Source organism: Eublepharis macularius, chromosome 10, assembly GCF_028583425.1.
Source record: "Eublepharis macularius isolate TG4126 chromosome 10, MPM_Emac_v1.0, whole genome shotgun sequence".
In the NCBI taxonomy this organism is placed as follows: Eukaryota; Metazoa; Chordata; class Lepidosauria; order Squamata; family Eublepharidae; genus Eublepharis; species Eublepharis macularius.
The window spans coordinates 14967144-14984417 of NC_072799.1; the positions used below are offsets into that span (position 1 = coordinate 14967144).

The 17274-nt window shown below is 45.8% G+C and overlaps 1 protein-coding gene across 1 annotated transcript in view; it reads left to right on the forward strand.

Moving 5' to 3' along the window:
- The window catches only part of CFAP299 (cilia and flagella associated protein 299), a 374767-nt gene extending 360807 nt beyond the window's left edge, over nucleotides 1-13960 (forward strand). The window contains exon 6 of the mRNA XM_054989558.1: nucleotides 13655-13960. Coding sequence (XP_054845533.1) covers nucleotides 13655-13750 — 96 coding nt within the window. The 3' untranslated portion in view covers nucleotides 13751-13960. The remainder of the gene's footprint in view (nucleotides 1-13654) is intronic.
- Nucleotides 13961-17274: the final 3314 nt, after the last annotated feature.

Consider the following 17274-nt stretch of genomic DNA (forward strand, 5'->3'; position numbering starts at 1 on the left):
AGCTGCTCATAGAAATGGAAAAAGACCAGCTGCCCACAACTCCAGAACTTCTGGTATTTGTTCAGTTGAAGAACATCATTGGCCATTATTGCCTATAGACAATCATCTCCATATGTATGATGAAATCCCACTGTATTAGAAAAGAGTGAAGACCAGCTCGATTTTACATTTTAAGAGGCTACAGGGACTGTATTATGATGACTCTGCTCCTTGGTGCTACTCACTTAAGTAGAGTCCCTGGTTTCAGCCAATGTATCCTGGCAACTAATCTGACTAGCGCTCCAAGGTAGGCTGAAAGCTTACTAATTGCAATAAAAGTACTTGCCCCCCAAAAGAGGAGCAGGCTGATTCTGCCTTCTTCTTCTGAAGCGCAGAGCCCTTGTCCCATTCCAAGAAAACAGAGAGGGATCCATTTTCACATTAGCCAGATAAGCATAAGATAGCTTTCCCCTGTCTTTACAAAGGACTCGTGTAGTCTTTTGCAGTATCCTCGTGGATAGATTGTCAACCTCCAGGTGGGGCCTGGAGATCTCCTGGAATTATTTATAACTGATCTCTAGCCTACAGAGAGAAATGGCTGCTTTGGAGGGTGGACTCTATGGTATTATACCCCACTAAAGTCCCTCACCTCTCCAAACCCCGCCCTCTCCAGGCTTCACCCCCTAATCTCCAGGAATTTCCCAACCCAGAGTTGGCAACCTTCCCCAGACCCCAGGTTGACAAATACCACAAACCTGTGATATTGCTCTGACATTTTGCCACAATAGGTAGGTAGGTACATGCCGTCAAGTTGCAACCAACTTATGGTGACCCTAGCAAGGGGTTTTCATGACAAGCAAGAAGCAGAGGTGGTTTGCCATTGCTTTCCCCTGCAGAGCAACTCGTCTTCCCTGATGGCCCCCCCTCCAAGTACCAACCCTGTTTAGCTTCTGAGATCTGATGTGATCGGGCTGTACCATGCCACCTTCCCTCCCACAATATAGTTAAGAGCCTGGAAACATTACAGCATGGCTCCCGTTATTAACTACCTTTTAATACCCTTTGTCATTTTTGCCATAATAATGATGGCGGCTCTGGAAGTAAGTGGCTGCACCGCTTTAATGTTATGTTACAAAGGGGTGGGGTAACAGAAGGCTGTCTGGTTGTGGGGAAAGAACTTGGGGAAGGAGGACTTAGGCAACCTAGAAGAAGGCCCATCAAGATGAAGAGGTTTCATAGGCTGCAATCCTAAGAAGTAAACCCGTTAAATAAAATGGGAGATACTTCTGAGCAGAGCTGCTTAAGATAGCTCCCATATCAGTTTAAAAGAACTAGCCAAGCCATGGGCAGCAGCCATCTGGTGAAAATGAAACTGTGGGAGAGGATATTATGGATAATTGCCTGTGTAAACAAGCCATAGAAAAGGGAAGCGAAAGCAAAACCATGCAAAAAATGAAGCGGATTTAAAAGCAGGCTGGCCGCTCGTCCACTGGTTTGCGGCAAGGAAGGAGGTACAGACGGTTCTTATAAAGGGAACGGAACGGCTTCTTCTTTTGGAGTCGACAGGGTTGCCAACTGCCTGGAGAAAAATTGTCTTTGGTAATGGCTTAAAGGCTGCTATCTATCAGATGATGTTCCTGAATCCCACACCAGGAAAATCTTCAGCTGCCCATTTCCACACATTTGAAGGAACAGGACTTTTTTTTTTTCTTTAGATTGTTGACACCTCTGACTTTAGATGTGCCACAGATGACTTACACTGGTATTTCTGGATAAATGTGCTACCAACTATTGTGAACTGACAGTACAAGGGTTTTTTGTTTGTTTCTTTGTTTTAAAATTGGGGGACTTAATAGCTAAGAAAAATGGTTCCCATGAAGTAACATAATTCCGTTTTTGTCCTTGCACTTTAAAGTAAAAATATCAACATGCAGTTTGTTGTGTTAGCTTCAAGTGCAGACTAATCTTTTTCCAGAATTAGAAAGAAACTGGGAAATTTTAAAACATGGAAAATACTTAGGGTGAAGTATCAGAGATATTTTTATAAACATGATGCTATTGCATGATAGTTAATGGCCATTTTCACACTTCTTGCCGAGGAACATCACGCAAAGCTCCTGGAACGACAGCGTCTTCCTGATGCAATTTCGCGTGAGAACCGGAGTTATGACGGGAAATTGTGCCAGGAAGACGCTGTCGTTCCAGGAGCTTTGCATGATGTTCCTCGGCCGGTAAGAAGTGTGAAAACGGCCAATAATACAGGAACAATACCAATAATGTCACATTAGGTTTTTCTTGTTTACTAAAAAGAAATTTAAAGACTTCTTACTAATTTTGAAAAAAAAAAGCTCTAAAAACTGGAATAGAAATGTATAATAAAAAATCTATTTCAATGTAGTAGAATCTTATGAAAAACTGTGTAGATCCTGTATAGTAAATTGGGGAAATGGTACAGTATTGTGGACCAGATACAGTTTGGCAGTGTTTATTTAGTAAGAGCTTGCTATTTTCAGTTGGTCAGAATTGAAGAGAAAATTGTTTCAAGATGGTTATGCGCAGGCATCTTATGCCACGGAATTATCCAAGATATATATATATATTTTTAAAAGTACTGGAAAGAGATTATTTTGTGCTGGAAACTAAAGGAACTTTTCCCATTTGTGATGGTTTGTGTGACAGCAAAAACTTCCAGAAGCTCACGAAGGAAACAAAAGGGTGAACGCTCATTTACATTTCGACCCTTTGGTACAGTTACAAGATTTGTAGCTTTATGCCCTATTTGTGCACAATTAAGGACCAAACAACATGAGATGTTCAAGGCAGTTTGTCCCTCTTTTGCAAAATACAGCTGTGGAGGCTAAAATCTAAACATTGGAGCTTGGTGACCCTTTTTCTTCTCCCGCCATTTTGTCTCTAACATCCTCCCCCCATGCCTTTTCTCCTGTAAGGGGAAAATAAACTCTCCTATTGGGTGAAAAGCAGCCCAGAGAGGATGTGTTTATGTGGGTTTTTAATAATACATTCATTAGAGGAGAAAGGTTGAAGAAGCCCCCCCCCCCTTCTCAATTCTGATTTAGTTTGCTGCCTTCAGAGCAGCCGGGACAAGCTAGATGTGACTTGAGCATCACCTGAACTGTCATCTCCACTTTTGTAAAGCAAATGTGGGCATATCTGGGTCTCCACCAGCTTTTGAGGACTCTGAGTTGGATCCTTCTCTTTCTGTTTCTGGCACTGAGAGCCCCATGCCATTCCCAGCTCATCCATCATCCATGCATACATTCAGGTGAGCTGGCAGTGCTGGGGGACTTCCAGAGGCTGCTACGTGCTGCAGGCAGAAAGCCGGACCCTCTTTCCCACTCTGCCCCTATGTGGCCCGCATCGCAGATCATAGTTGGGTTGTCAGTTACGAGCATCCTGCTTAGACACTGGATAAGCAAAAAAAAAAATCAATCTCCAATTAGTGAACAAGTTCAGGGACGCTCTGGAGGGTTGGGGCAAAGGTTGCAATTCCTGATGAGGGCTGCTTTCACACGTGTTGGATAATATACTTTCACTGTGCTTCAGCAATTGCTCAAAGATGACTGTTTCAGGCCGTTTCCACACATCATAAGAGGTGCAGGTCCACCTCAGAAATGTAGTTTATTTCTAATCGTGCACATGGTATCATTTGCGCATGTATGTCATAGGTTTTTACCGAGTTTTCTGCAGATTTACTGGGATCACACTTGTTCTGATGTTTCTTTTTGCTGCTGGTTCCTGGCACTTTTTTTAGTGTTTTCAGGCTTGTGAACATTTGAAGCATTTCAGAAGAAACCTCCCCCTTCCCTCTGGTTCTCTGCCCAGTTCCTCCCCTGTAGCTGTTGCCTCTCCTTTTTAAAATTTACGTTCGGTCACAGAAGCCTGCTTGAAACAGTGGCCGCAGGCAATAGTGCATGCGCAAAATTTTAAAAAATTAAAAGGGGACAGATGCTTTTCATGTATTCTGACTAAAGCACCCCACCTCCCCTTCAAAACTGTTTTTTTGTACATTTGGAGGTTATACAGCAGACTCACAACCACAGGTAAGCACTTGGGGTACTGCACGCCCAAGATGAATTGCTACCACGACTCGACAAAACATAGACCTAAAGCAGGCAAAAGGAGGGAACGACGGGCTGTGCAGAAACGGCCTCGCAGAGGAAAACCCAGTCGCAAGCCATTTCTAAGGTGCATTGAAAGTGCTTTATCCAACGCATGTGAAAGTCTAAGCTCGGGAATCTTCTTTGGCTCTGTAGCCAAAGATTTGCCCACCATGCTGTAAAGCTTTCAAAATCCTCTTTGAGGGCGGTTGCTTAGCTCTGTGGAAGCAGCAACTTCTGCCTGTGACTTGAACTAAACATTTACCTTAACTAACAGCATCTCAGTAAGGTAATGTAGAACTTTCACAGTAGGCAGGGGGGCATGCATGTGTGTATGAGGCCTGCTTGGTTCCTTCCCACTGGGTGTTCCAGGAACATCACCACCCAAGTAGATTCACCTTTTCCCTCACGTACCAGTGGCTTGGGGCATTGGTTAGACTCCTTGTGCATTGCTGGGCTGTGGATGCTCCTAGCTCCCAGCCCACTTTCTCCTGTTTGCTATCCAACCCAGTCTAGCCAGGAGATTTCAGATTTTGCATGGAAGAAATGGCTAGACAAACAGGTGAGGCCCTTTGAACACAGTCCGAGTTCTTGAAAGAGAAGGATCTTTATTCACTCTAAAACAGCTTTACACTCTAGAGCACAAGTCCATAAGGGGAAAGCAGATCACAGCGTTATTGCAGAACCGGGAGAAAATAATGTGAGTCTAGTCTAAGCTTTAGAGCTGTTGCCTTGGCACCCCCTCCTTGCTGGAACTAATGAAATAGAGGCCAGTCAGGGCAGACAACGCTTATTCCCTCCCTGGTTCCTGGTACGGCTTTGAGCGCTGCTGACGAGGTGTCCGGATCTTTTAACCCTTCCTCCCCCAGCTGGGTGCTTTTAAGCAGTTCATTACTCCCTTCCCTGGGAAAGAGGGTTCTTCCTTGATTTGGGTCCCCTGTGGGTAATTTGAGGCGTTCTACACTCACAACAAGTATGTCTCGGGGAGATGCCGTCCTGTTTGTAATAGATGCAAGCGTTGCAAGTAGGTCAGAGTCTTACTCTGAAACAAGACAGAGTGGTGTGGCTGGGCAGGAGCAGAAGTAACTGAACATCCCAAGAGATGGGGAGAGGATAAAATGTTCCACTGCACTTACAGTGAAATCCGTAAGAAGAGTTATTCCAGTCTAAACCCATTGATTTCAGTGGGCTTAGACTGGAGTAACTCTTCTTAGGATTTCACTGCTAGTGCTTTCTGCTGCTGGGAAAGGCTGTCTGAGCAGCAGGAGAAGAGAAGGGGGCAACTCGGTCACTGCGGAAGGACCGCAACATCTGCCCTCCAGATCCCTGTGCTGTTTTCCCACTTGGAGCAGCGGCAGAGGAAAAGTGGTGGTGGGAACATCAGCCCAGGGAGGACTTTAAAGAACGCCATGGTGTGTCTCTTTGCTGCTGCCACAAGGACATACGAGCGGCAGCCATCAACTGGCCCACAGTCCCTCCTCCTTTGGGCGCTTCTAAGGCCTTCTGCTGGGATGGGGCTCAGCATCTGGCTTGGCTGATGGTTGCTCTGGAGAAGACTTTGGATAGGTTGGAGTTGGGCTGTTTTCACACTACTAACCTGCTTCTGTGATGTTGTGACACATCGCACAAAAACGCAGAAGATAGCGTCTTCTCGCGAGAGTTTTGCGCGACGTCGCAAGCAGGTTAGTAGTGTGAAAACGGCCTTGGTTTGACTTTTATATTATTATTTACTTGCAAATTTCCAAAAACATAATAAATACAATGCAGTAGACATATCCAAAAGAGGAATCACAATCAAACATTTGTTATACAAAACCAATGGAATAAATCTTTTAAATGCATTCTTCTTCTTGTACATTTTCGGTTGTGTTTTTTTTACTCTTCCAGTAATTAATAAAAGGTTGCCATTGCTGAATGAAAAGCTCCTGCATATATGTTTTCCTTTTCCTAAAATGTTTTAGATACACTAAGCTTCTCCATTAACTACACTTTCTCTAACAAAATGTCTATCTCGGTAAAACTTTTCAGCTTCTGAGATTGTGCTCGTAATATTCTTGGTGCAGTCAATACATCCTGTATCAAATTTGGTTCTCTTGCAAGGGAGTCGGAGTTTGGTACAGGTGAAAGCTGCGTTGGAGTTCTAATTTAATGTTAGAATTTATTAAAATAGAGAGTTTATGCGCCTCCATAAACTAGTAGGAGGGTAGTGGAGTAGCATCAATTCCAGGGAAGAATATAATGTGTGTAGGAGCTTAGCTGGCTGGTGTGTGTGTGATAGATTCCTGTCTGTCTCTCAAGTCTAAGGATGGCACTGCATGGCAGGACAAGATCTGCATCCATAGTGCAAGATGGAGAGAGGAGAGCTGGTTGTAACAAGAAGAGGAAGTGAAGGATGTCACGAGGAGGAAGTCCTGCAATTAGCAATCTACCCATCAAAGGACAGTTCAAGGCAATAAAGAGTAGAGAGTAAACAAATGCCCTGACCTCTCTAATTTTCTGGTTAGTCCTCCTCTGAAATCTGAGGAAAGGGACAGCATTGATCCTCCTCTTCTAACAGAATTGATGCTGCCTTTTGATATTAGCTCCTGAAAAATTAAGAACTGTTTTCATTTGTAGTTGCCAAGCAGGCTCGGTTGTAGGGAAGTGTGATCTTTCACGTTGGTTGATAATTTCCACTGTGGAGCATGTGGTGTTTTGAGTACCGTGTTCCTTAAGTACAGGCCAGTGTTTGAGATGGCCTTGGTCCACCCCAGGATTTGGTGTGGGCAGGGACAGCAAGAGGAAGGAAGTGGTTGCTGCAGCCGCAGCTAGGGAGAAGGAAAGAAGGGGACTGATGAAAACTGCCTCTGCTGGAAACCGTGCTGCCTCGTTATTCTTAAGTCTAGCATTAAGGACACAACAGAGCACACACTGCACCGTGCCCTTTAGGGAACATAAAGCAGAGAAGAGGAAAGTGCCCCTACTGGGATTCTAATGGAGAGAGGGAGGCAGGGTGAGTGGGACTCAAGTGACCCAGGTGAGGGGGAAATGCATCAGGTCAATAAGCCATTGCTTTTTCTGGTCTCTCCCCCGGCCAAAGGAGGCTCAGCTATCACATCAGTAAACCACTGGGACTGGTGGTGTGGTTGTTGAGAGCCATTTAAAAATGATCATTCTAAATGAGATTGTTGTTGTGGATTTTCCGGGCTGTATTGCCGTGGTCTTGGCATTGTAGTTCCTGACATTTCGCCAGCAGCTGTGGCTGGCATCTTCAGAGGTGTAGCACCAAAAGATAGAGATCTCTCAGTGTCACATCTTCTCCACACATTGACACTGAGAGATCTCTGTCTGAAGATGCCAGTCACAGCTGCTGGCGAAACGTCAGGAACTACAATGCCAAGACCACGGCGATACAGACCGGAAAATCCACAACAACCATAGTTCTCCGGCCGTGAAAGCCTTCGACAATATATCTAGATCAGATTGTTGATCTAGAATAATCTAGATTGTTGATCCGTTTCATCTAGCTCCAACTTGGCAAACACTGACATCTTTCGTTATGCTGGGGTCTCTATTTAACACCAGACTTGCCTTGATGGTTGTGATTTGGTTCCCCCGGGGGTTAAAAAAAATAAACTAAACAAACTTGATACCAGTTGCCATTAACAGATCATCTCAGGGTTAAAAGATCTCCTCTTTGCTTTCAGGCTCAATTCAAAGCACTGATGTTAACCTTTAACCCCTTAAATAGCTTGAACCTCTCTAGGACCACCTTCTCCCTCATGATCCTTCTCACCATTTAAGATCTTCACACGAGTCCTTCTTCATGTAGCCCTGCCTTCTGTTGAGGCCAGCGTCAGGAGCATCATTGAGTCTCTCACCGGTCTCTGGTATTCAAGTACAGTTCGTGTGTCTATCTACCTCCTTTTTGTATGCTGGGGGCAGGAATGTGTAGCCAACTATATCAGGTTTTTGTATATATATAATTTTAATTGCTGGAATTTACTGTAGAATTTGCTATGCAGTTGTATTTTATGATTGTTGTACCCCGCTTGTGGGGAGGGCGGGTTAAACATCAAATAAACTAAACTAAACTAAACTGGAGTGAGATGTACTCATACATATGACTCTGCCTTGTATTGAGTCAGCCCATCAGTCCATCAAGGTCAGTCTTGTCTACTCAGGGTCTCTAGCAGAGGTCTGTCACATCACCTACTGCCTGGTCCTTTTAAATTGGAGATGCAAGCAGATGCTCTGTCATTGAGCCACGGCCCCTCCTTAGTTCCTGAGATTCTGCTTTTCTGGAGGTGACAAGCAAAAATAACCAGTCATACACCTGGCAGCAACTAGTCCTGAGCATCAGGCCATAGACACAGAGCTGACACTGGCGAGGGTATCATTTCCCAGCAGTTGCCACAGGTGTGTCCTTACGCTGGAAGAAAGCAGGCTGCGGAGATTGGCATGACCTGTGAAGCTTTCTCCAGTAGGAGGAAACTTCTACAGTCCAGCATAAATCAAAGGAGCAACAGAACACACAAACAACCGCACCAGCTACTGGCACGCCAGCCATTCCCGGCATTCCCATCTCCCTGTTTTCAGCACCATCTATTTGTACAGTCTGTTTCTGGCACAACTGCATACCAAGCCAGCAGCAAGGAGGGTAGATTTTAACACGTTGTTTATTGTTGCCTTGGAGGCAATTACAACACTCATTGGCGTTTCATTTGGATTTGCCGGAAGCTTGCCTGTGGGGCTGCTTTTTTGCTATATATTTTATGCTGGGGAACAAACACCCCCCAACAAACTCCCTGTGGCTCCTGGCAGTTGAGAAAGTGTCTACTGTACATGGACGATACATCTGTTCACTGTAACTTGTGAAGAAGGCTACTGTTTGATCTCCTAAAGATCTAAATGTTCTACGATGGCTTTGTTTTCCAAAAATTCCTACACTCCACCACTCACTCATTTGTATTGGGTGAAAATAATTCATTAAAGGGTGGATGATCATCAGGTTCTCAGCATTTTGAAGATAGTTTCAGATGGGCGGCCATGTTGGTCTGTAGTAGAAGATCAAGTTTCAGGTCCAGTAGTACCTTCAAGACCAACTCGATCTCCAGGGAGTGAGCTTCTGAGAGTGAGAACTCCCTTCTAATATAACATGCAAGTAATAAATGGAATTAGGCCTTACATTGTCCTATTCACAGGTTCACTCATACATCTATGGAAGGTCTCCTGATCGGTCCCAGGCATCTCCAGTTGAATAATGTGTTTAGGAAGACTTGGCTCTTTTGGAGATCCTGGAGACTCAGTGCCCACTAAGCAATGCAGAGCTAGACGGACCACATGCACTGATGGCTTTCAAAGAGACTTAGAGCTAAACTACAAGAGACGAATTACACGAAGACGCGAATGTGAAGGGAGTTGCAATGTTAGCTGGGAAGCTGAGTTTTAAAAGAGATTGGAAGGCTCTGCCTATTTCCTCTCTACAGAGCTGCAAAGATCGCTCCTCAGGGGGTTTGTTTATTTCCTCTTTGCCTCCTGGAAGGGGAGGTGAAACTGACAGAGCCTTCTGGAGGTAAAGAGGAAATTAACAAACCCTCTGAGGAGGGATCTTTGCTGGCTCTGTAGAGAGGGGAAATAGGCAGAGCCTTCTGATCTCTTTTAATACTCAGCTTTCCGGCTAACATTGCGACTCCTTTCACATGCGCGTCCTTGTATAATCCATCTCTTGTAGCTTAGCTCTTAGGTTCATAGAGGGTGGTTAGCCATGGTGGGCACAGGGAACCTCCCTACAGAGAGGCAGCAGACCTCTGAATGCCAGTGCTGAGAGGCAGTAGCAGGGGGAGACTTCGGTGTCCTGCTGATCAACCCTTTAGGGCAACTGGGTGACCACTGTGTGAAAGAGGATGCCGGAATAGATGGGTCCCTGGTCTGGTTCAGCAGGCTGTGCTTACGTTCTTACAACCCAAGTTCTGACTTGGAATAAGACAGCTCACTTTGTGTAGCCCTGCCTTACACAGGTTTACTCAGAGCCAAGCTACAAGTGACTTTTTTCACGGATAGAACACTTGATCATTTTCACAAGCTTTCCTGGGAACTGAAGTCCGAGTGTCCTTCCCCTCTCTGTTAGAATCGCTGCCTGAAGAGCCAGAGAAAGCCGGCTGCCGCTGCAGCTTTTGCAAATCTAGAGCAGCTCCCCGGGAGCAAGACGCCCAGGGAGAAAGCTGCAGCTGCCCACCCCCAAACGATCGTTGAGAGCAGGCTTGTGACTGGAGGAACGATTTGCAAAAGCTGCTGCTGCCGCCGGCTTTCTCTGGCTCTTTAGGCAGCGATTCTAACAGAGAGGGGAAGGACACTGGGACTTCAGTTCCCAGGAAAACTTGCGAAAACGATCAAGTGTTCTACGCGTGAAAAAAGTCACTTGTAGCTTGACTCTCAGATGTAACTTCCTCAGAGCTCAGTAGGATTTACCCTAAGAAACTACTGTTATTTTGTTATGATGCAAATTGGAAGCTCAGGATGAAACGCACAGCCTCCCTCCACCTCCATTTTATCCCCCTTAGAGTCCAGTGAGGTAAAAGAAGCTAAGAGAAAGTGACCATTTGAAGCCCCTCACCCACAGTGAGCTCCATACACAAGACTGCAACCCAAATCCCATTTATTTCAGTAGGCGAGGGCATGCTCACTTCACCCATTTATATAACTCAGTCTTAAAATGCAAGTTAGATTGAATCTAGGGTTCCCAACCTCTAGGTAGTAGCTGGAGATCTCCCAGAATTATAATCAATCACCAGATGAGTGAGATCCAGAATTATAATCAATCTCCAGTAACACGTTAGAGATCAACTAGATTTCCACGGTGTAAGCTTTCAAGAGTCAAAGCTCCCTTCATTAGACAATCACCAGATGGCAGAGATCAGTTCCCCTACAGAAAATGGCAGCTCTGGAGGGTGGACTCTATGGCATTATTCCCCACTGAGGTCCCTCTCATAACCCCGCCCTCCCCAGGCTCCACCCCCAAATCCCCAGGAATTTCCCAAACAGAGCAGGCGGCTCTAGTTGAATCGTACTTGTTAGTCAATTGCATATTTGCTATCTAGCATGAATAGTGTTCCTCTTTAGTGATCTGAGAGTGTCCATCTGTTCTTGATTGCTCCCTTAAAAACTTTGAACGTGAAGTCCTTGGACTATAGATTGAATAAGGCAAACACGCCCTTGCTTTGGTTCTTCTTGAAACCAACACAGAGTAAGCCGGGCAGTAATTTGTTTGGGTTTGCACAGAACAGCCCTTGGATGAGGGTTTCTTTGAAGTGCTTCCCACGAAAGATGGTTGCATATGAATAGCAACAGTACAAAATATCAAATTATATACGTTTTAAAATGAGTGCATTGGTTTGCAAGACATTTAAAAATGCATACCTAAAAACGTATTTGGTTGCATTCATTGTGGGTCACTGCTTTAACTTCCTGCAGCTGTGGAACATCTGCAACAAATAAGCAGATACCCTCTTGCGGCGTGAAATATATACTTTAACCATTGAGAAAACCAAATCAAGCCCTGCGCAGGCTTTGACTGTTTGGAACCACGCGCGCTTGCATCGCTGGCCTCCTGGTGCCGTGCGCCTCAGCAGCATGCCTGTTGCAGCAGTGAAAATGATCTACGAACTGCTGCTGCAGAGCAAGCATCCACCCCACCAAACGCTGACCTCGACAGCCACTTGGGTCTGTCTGCAGTGGGAGGCTAGTCCTGATCGCTCACCTGCGAAACCTCCATTTGTGGACTTTGGGGCCATTACACTTCTGCTGCTGCTGCTGCGATTTAACATTTATCCCGTGCCAACAGTGTGCTAAACTGTAGCTCCGGCGCGATGGGTCGGCAACGAAAATGGAACCGAACCGTTTGTTTCCCCTTATTTTTCCCTTCTCACCCCATTATTTATCCATTACGTTTCGATCCCTCCCTTCCTCCAAGGAGCACAGCGTGGCAAAGGTGCTTCTCCTCTCGTCCGCTGTCTCCTCACCAGAGTTGTAAAGCAGCGAGAGTGACTTACTAAACGTATCTTTGTTTTTAGCTCAAACTGCAATAATTCAATGAGATTTGGGCTTGTGAAATTGTTGTTGTTGTTATTGTTGTTTGTAATCTGCTCTCCCCGCAAACAGGCTCAGAATGGAATATAAAGGATTAGTAATGAGCTGGTAGGACCGTTGAGATCAGGCTGCCTAAAGCAGGCGTCCCCAACGTGGTGCCTTTGGGCACAGTTGTGACCTCTGACACCTTTCTTGGCGCCTACCCAGTGTTTTTAGAAAGTGGGTGGGGCCAGATGGGACTTTTACCCAGCTAGGCTTCTGATTGGCCGCTGGGTATTTGATTGGCTGGTCAGATTTTTAAAAACATTGCTTTGGCAGCAATTCGGTCTTCGCCATGTGACTGGAGGGAAGCTGCAGCTGTCATTTTATGGCTGGCTCCGAATGCCTCCTGCAGCAGCCATTTTGTTGCTGCTCCCACCACATTGTGCCAGAATTCCAAAAGTGCCCTCAGGCTCAAAAAGGTGGGGGGCCCTGGCCTAGAGGGATTTGCGGAAGCTACCTCCAAGATTTGGTTCTTATGGAGTTTGGCCCTAATTAAGTAAGGTTGTATCTGGGCTGTATCACTTCATGCTGGTGGCCCAAGTTCATCAGACTAAATGCTCCTCTGTATAAAAAGGTTCCCACGTGGAGGTGTTGAGAGAGAAGGTTTCTGGCTTCTTCACTGAAATATCAGTTTTCTAGGTGGAGAAGGGTTTGGAGTTTTTTTTAATGAAGGAAGGTTAATCATACACCCCTTCATTGCAGTCCAAAGAAAGCCACTGCAACATAGTGCTAAATGCTGGGCTAGAAACGTAGAGATCTGGGTTCAAATTTGCTTTCGGCTCACGAGATAATCTTGCACCAGCTGCTTTCTCTCAGCATAACCCTCCTTACAGGGCTGTTTCACGGACAAAATGAGGGTGGTAAGGAAGATATCTATGAGTTCCATGAAGGAAGGGCAAGGTGAAATGGACCGAGAGCTGAGTTCAGATCCAGGAAGATGAGTTGGATGACCTCAGCCCCGTCAGACATGCTAGCTTGGGTCCTGTTCCTTGCTGGCGCAATTCCTCTCCCATTGCAGTGGGGGCCTGCATTGTGCAGCTCATTTTTCTGGCGTTAGGTGCTTTTCAGCTCATGGAACAACCACAGTGTTGTGTAAGGAAAAAGCACCCAGTACGGTAGGGATACACTTTGCAAGTGGGGGATTGCCTCCGTAATGGAAAACAGCATTGCAGACGCAACAGATAGGATCCAGGACCTTCACCTACTCCCAGGATTGCTGTGAGGATAACAAGGGGCAGATGCCTCCTGAACTCCTTGGAGGATAGACGGAAAGGGGTCCATTGCAAACAGGCCTGTCTAAGTGGAAGCCATTGAAATAAGCATGCTATGAGATATGCGCAAGCCCTTAACCTTGTGCCATATAGATTGGAATGACTGAGATGAAATCTGTCTGATATTCTTTTCTCTTTCACCATTCACTGTTTCGTGATCTCCAATACTCCCCATAGGTTTTCCCAGGGGACAACACAACACGGACTCCGATCGAAACAGACCACTACCTGCAAGTGGTTATCTATGACCACGTCCTCAGAAGAAAGCTGTAACCATCATCTTCTATTGGAGGAACAAATACACAAGAAAAACCTCTTCAACATGTGTGGCAGGAATGTGCTGGGAAAAGGAGCTTCGTATTCCAAAGACGAGTGGACATGTGCACCTATGGGTAATGGGGGACCACGTCATTGCAGGATCCCACAGAACACTTTCCTGTAGCTATTTGTTAAGAGAGCTTTGCTGTTCCTTCCATGTGTATATAAAAGTGGGTGCGAATTCAATGTGAAATGTCTCCTAATTACCAAAGTATCTTTCCCATTTGGACTTTATAGAGGCTACAGGATATGGAGGGTTTACAGTGCAATCCTAAGCAGAGTTACTCCAGTCTAAGCCCACTGAAATCTTCTTAGGATTCCACTGTTCAAGAGGGAAATTTCTAATGATGTAGCAAATCAGTGGCCGTTTCCACACGGCTTACCTTGTTCCAGAAAACAGCGAAATCGCGCACGAAATCTCACGCGAGATTTCGTGCAAGATTTCGCTGTTTTCCAGAACAACGTAAGTCATGTGGAAACGGCCAGTGTTATCAAGATGTTGGGAGACCAACCTGGCATGTGCTGTCAAAGTGAAAAGCTACCCAGTGCCTAGTTTTCAGCCGCCTCTTTTTCATTCCAGCTCCCTGCAAACTCTTAAGAGACTTTTGGGGAAACCGGGCTGTTGCCACATATATCCTGCTTTAAACTTCTTTATCACAAAGCTTAACACCGTTTGCAAGCATAAAAAGAGCCCAAATGAAAAACCTTGAATAGGAAAATATAGAATGGAAAGAGCAATATGAAAGAGTGAAAGATAAAACAGCCATCTCTAAATAATAAAAGCCTCTCAGAACAGCAATGCTGCCTTAAAAATTGCCTAGATGTGAGGATAAGGTAGTTATCCATAGGCCATAAATGCCAGATTATAGTCACCACCACTGAAAACGCCACCAACAAGGGGCAACCCCACCTCCTCCCAAATCATTTCTGTTTTGCCTGGATTCTGTTGAGCTTACTTAGAGCCAAGCTACAAGTGACACCTGACACAAGTTGGACACTTGTCAGCTTCCCTCAAGTTTTGATGGGGAATGTAGGTATCCTTGTCTTACAGCTTGGCTCTCCATTTAATTGAAGTTTACAGAAACCCACACACACACAGTGGAGGGGAAGGGGGGCGCTCGGCGAGAGCCCGACGCCTGCAATCCCCTCCCAACCGCATGTTCTCCCTCCCATAGACTGCCGCTCTATAAACTTCAATTAAATGGAAAGCCAAGCTGCAAGACTAGGGGCCAAGCTACAAGCGACAAATGACACTTGAATGGCAAGTGGATTGAGTGGAGCGCAAGTGGAGGGCAAGTGAACAAGGAGAAATACACTTGCCGTTCAAGTGTCATTCGTCACTTGTAGCTTGGCCCTGTGATGCCTACATTTCCCATCAAAACTTGAGGGAAGCTGAAAAGTGTCCAACCTGTGTCAGGCGTCACTTGTAGCTTGGCTCTTAGAAGAGTCACCATGCACTGGTTTGCAAACAAAACCTTCGTGGTTCATCTTCAGGAGCAGGATGGGGGGTGAACTTACAGGTAATGTCTAAAACTCTTCCTCCTTGCCAACAGTTTGTCCTACAACAGAGTATCTCCCCTGCTCTCCGTAGCTAGAGTAGAGGGATTTTCACCTTCCCCAGTGTGGCTGGACAGTGGCAGAAGGTCTCCTTAGTCTTACAGCCCATAATCATCTAGGGCATTCGATATTGTCTACATGGTCCCAACCACATAATGCTGTTTCTCAACTAGCGTTGCCAATTCGGAGTTGGGAGATTCCCAGATATTCGGTATCCCAGTCACTACCAAATGAGTGCTTTTCACATTTATGCCACTCAAACCCGTACGTCATTCGCATTTGGAAGCCCAAGCAAACAAAGAATTCATTTCCTCAAATTAAAACAGTGCGAATGCTGGGAAATGCAATATCCCCGCCCTACCTCAAGGGAAGCTAATACACGAATAACCACTTGGCCCTCCGTGTGGTCCATCTTTTTTCATTCAAATAACGCACATATTACCTACGCTTAGGGTTTTGACACCTACACAATGGGCTCGAGTACAAAACCGAGATTTCTTTCCCCCCCACCCCGCCCCGCCCCACCCATCCTTTCCTTCAGCTTGTCAAGGGTCTCACGCCTCAGCTTGGAGCCCAGGAAGCTCTGTTTTGCATCTCAAAAGGAGCCATTCCCTTGTCAGTTTCCAAATCTCTAATTAAAGTATCCACCTAGAAAAAAAATGAGTCTCTTCCTGCAGGTGGGGGACAGGCGATGCCCTGAGCCAAGTACTCTTAGGGAGTGTTGGGAGAATCAGGCTTGGGAGTGAGCGAAGAGCCAAAGAAATCACACAGAAGGGTTCTAGTTAGCAAACCCGTAAGGAGCACACCCAAAGGAAGACGTGGGGTTTCTCGCTAGGAGAAATAGGTTCTTCGGAGCGTTGATCTGCTGCAGAGACATGGGCCTCGGCACACTCACTAAAGAAGGTGGCCAAATTGAAATGACAAAGCAAGATCTAGGTCACGTGATGAGACCAGGACACTGCTGAGGGTAACATTCCCGGGTTGGACAGAACTTCCCAGGGCGGGCACTTCCCAGAACATGCAAATTGAAGGACCTGATAAGGAACCACGTTGCAGGCTACAGGCAGTGCAGGTGACTCCCACGCTGCTAAACTAACACTGGAAAGCATCCTAATTCCTAGGAAGGTAAGAAGAAGAGCCCTGCAAGATTAGACCTGTGGTCCATCTAGCCCGGCATCTTGTTTCACCTGGTGGCCAACTCCAGGCCACTGGAGGCCACCGCACACATTACAGTCATCGTGGGACAGCTGCTTCGAATTGCTCTGTGTGCGTGTGGTAAGCCATGCATGTTCTGCAGCTCACCGTGGGTGTCAAGCAGTTTTCTCCCATGCCTCCAAAAGAAATGTTTGGCCACTTTGCCAGACGTCTATATCACAGTACTCTGTTAATAGAAAACACTGACGTAATAAAAGGCCTTAGATTCATGCCAATAGGCAGGGCTTTTTTTCAGCTGGAACGCAGGGGCACGGAGTTCCGGCACCTCTTGAAAATGGTCACATGGCCAGTGGGCCTGCCCCCTGATCTCCAGACAGAGGGGAGTTTAGATTGCCCTCCGCACCAGTGGCACGGAGGGCAATCTAAACTCCCCTCTGTCTGGAGATCAGGGGGCGGGGCCACCAGCCATGTGACCATTTTCTCCGAGGGCGATTTAAACTTTAAAAAACTCCCCCCCCTTGTTCCAGCTGACCCAAAGTGACGTCATTGTGCAGTCCTGAGTTCCACCACCTCTTTTCCCAGAAAAAAAGCCCTGCCAATAGGTATCATGATTTAAAAAATATTTTATATGTCCTTTCATCCACATCAAAGGTTAACATCTTAATATTAATCTATAATGTTAATTATAAAATGCAATTATGGCTAACATACCGGCTCTGGTAAAACAATAAAGTATCACAAGGCATGATGTTCTAGTAATACAATCT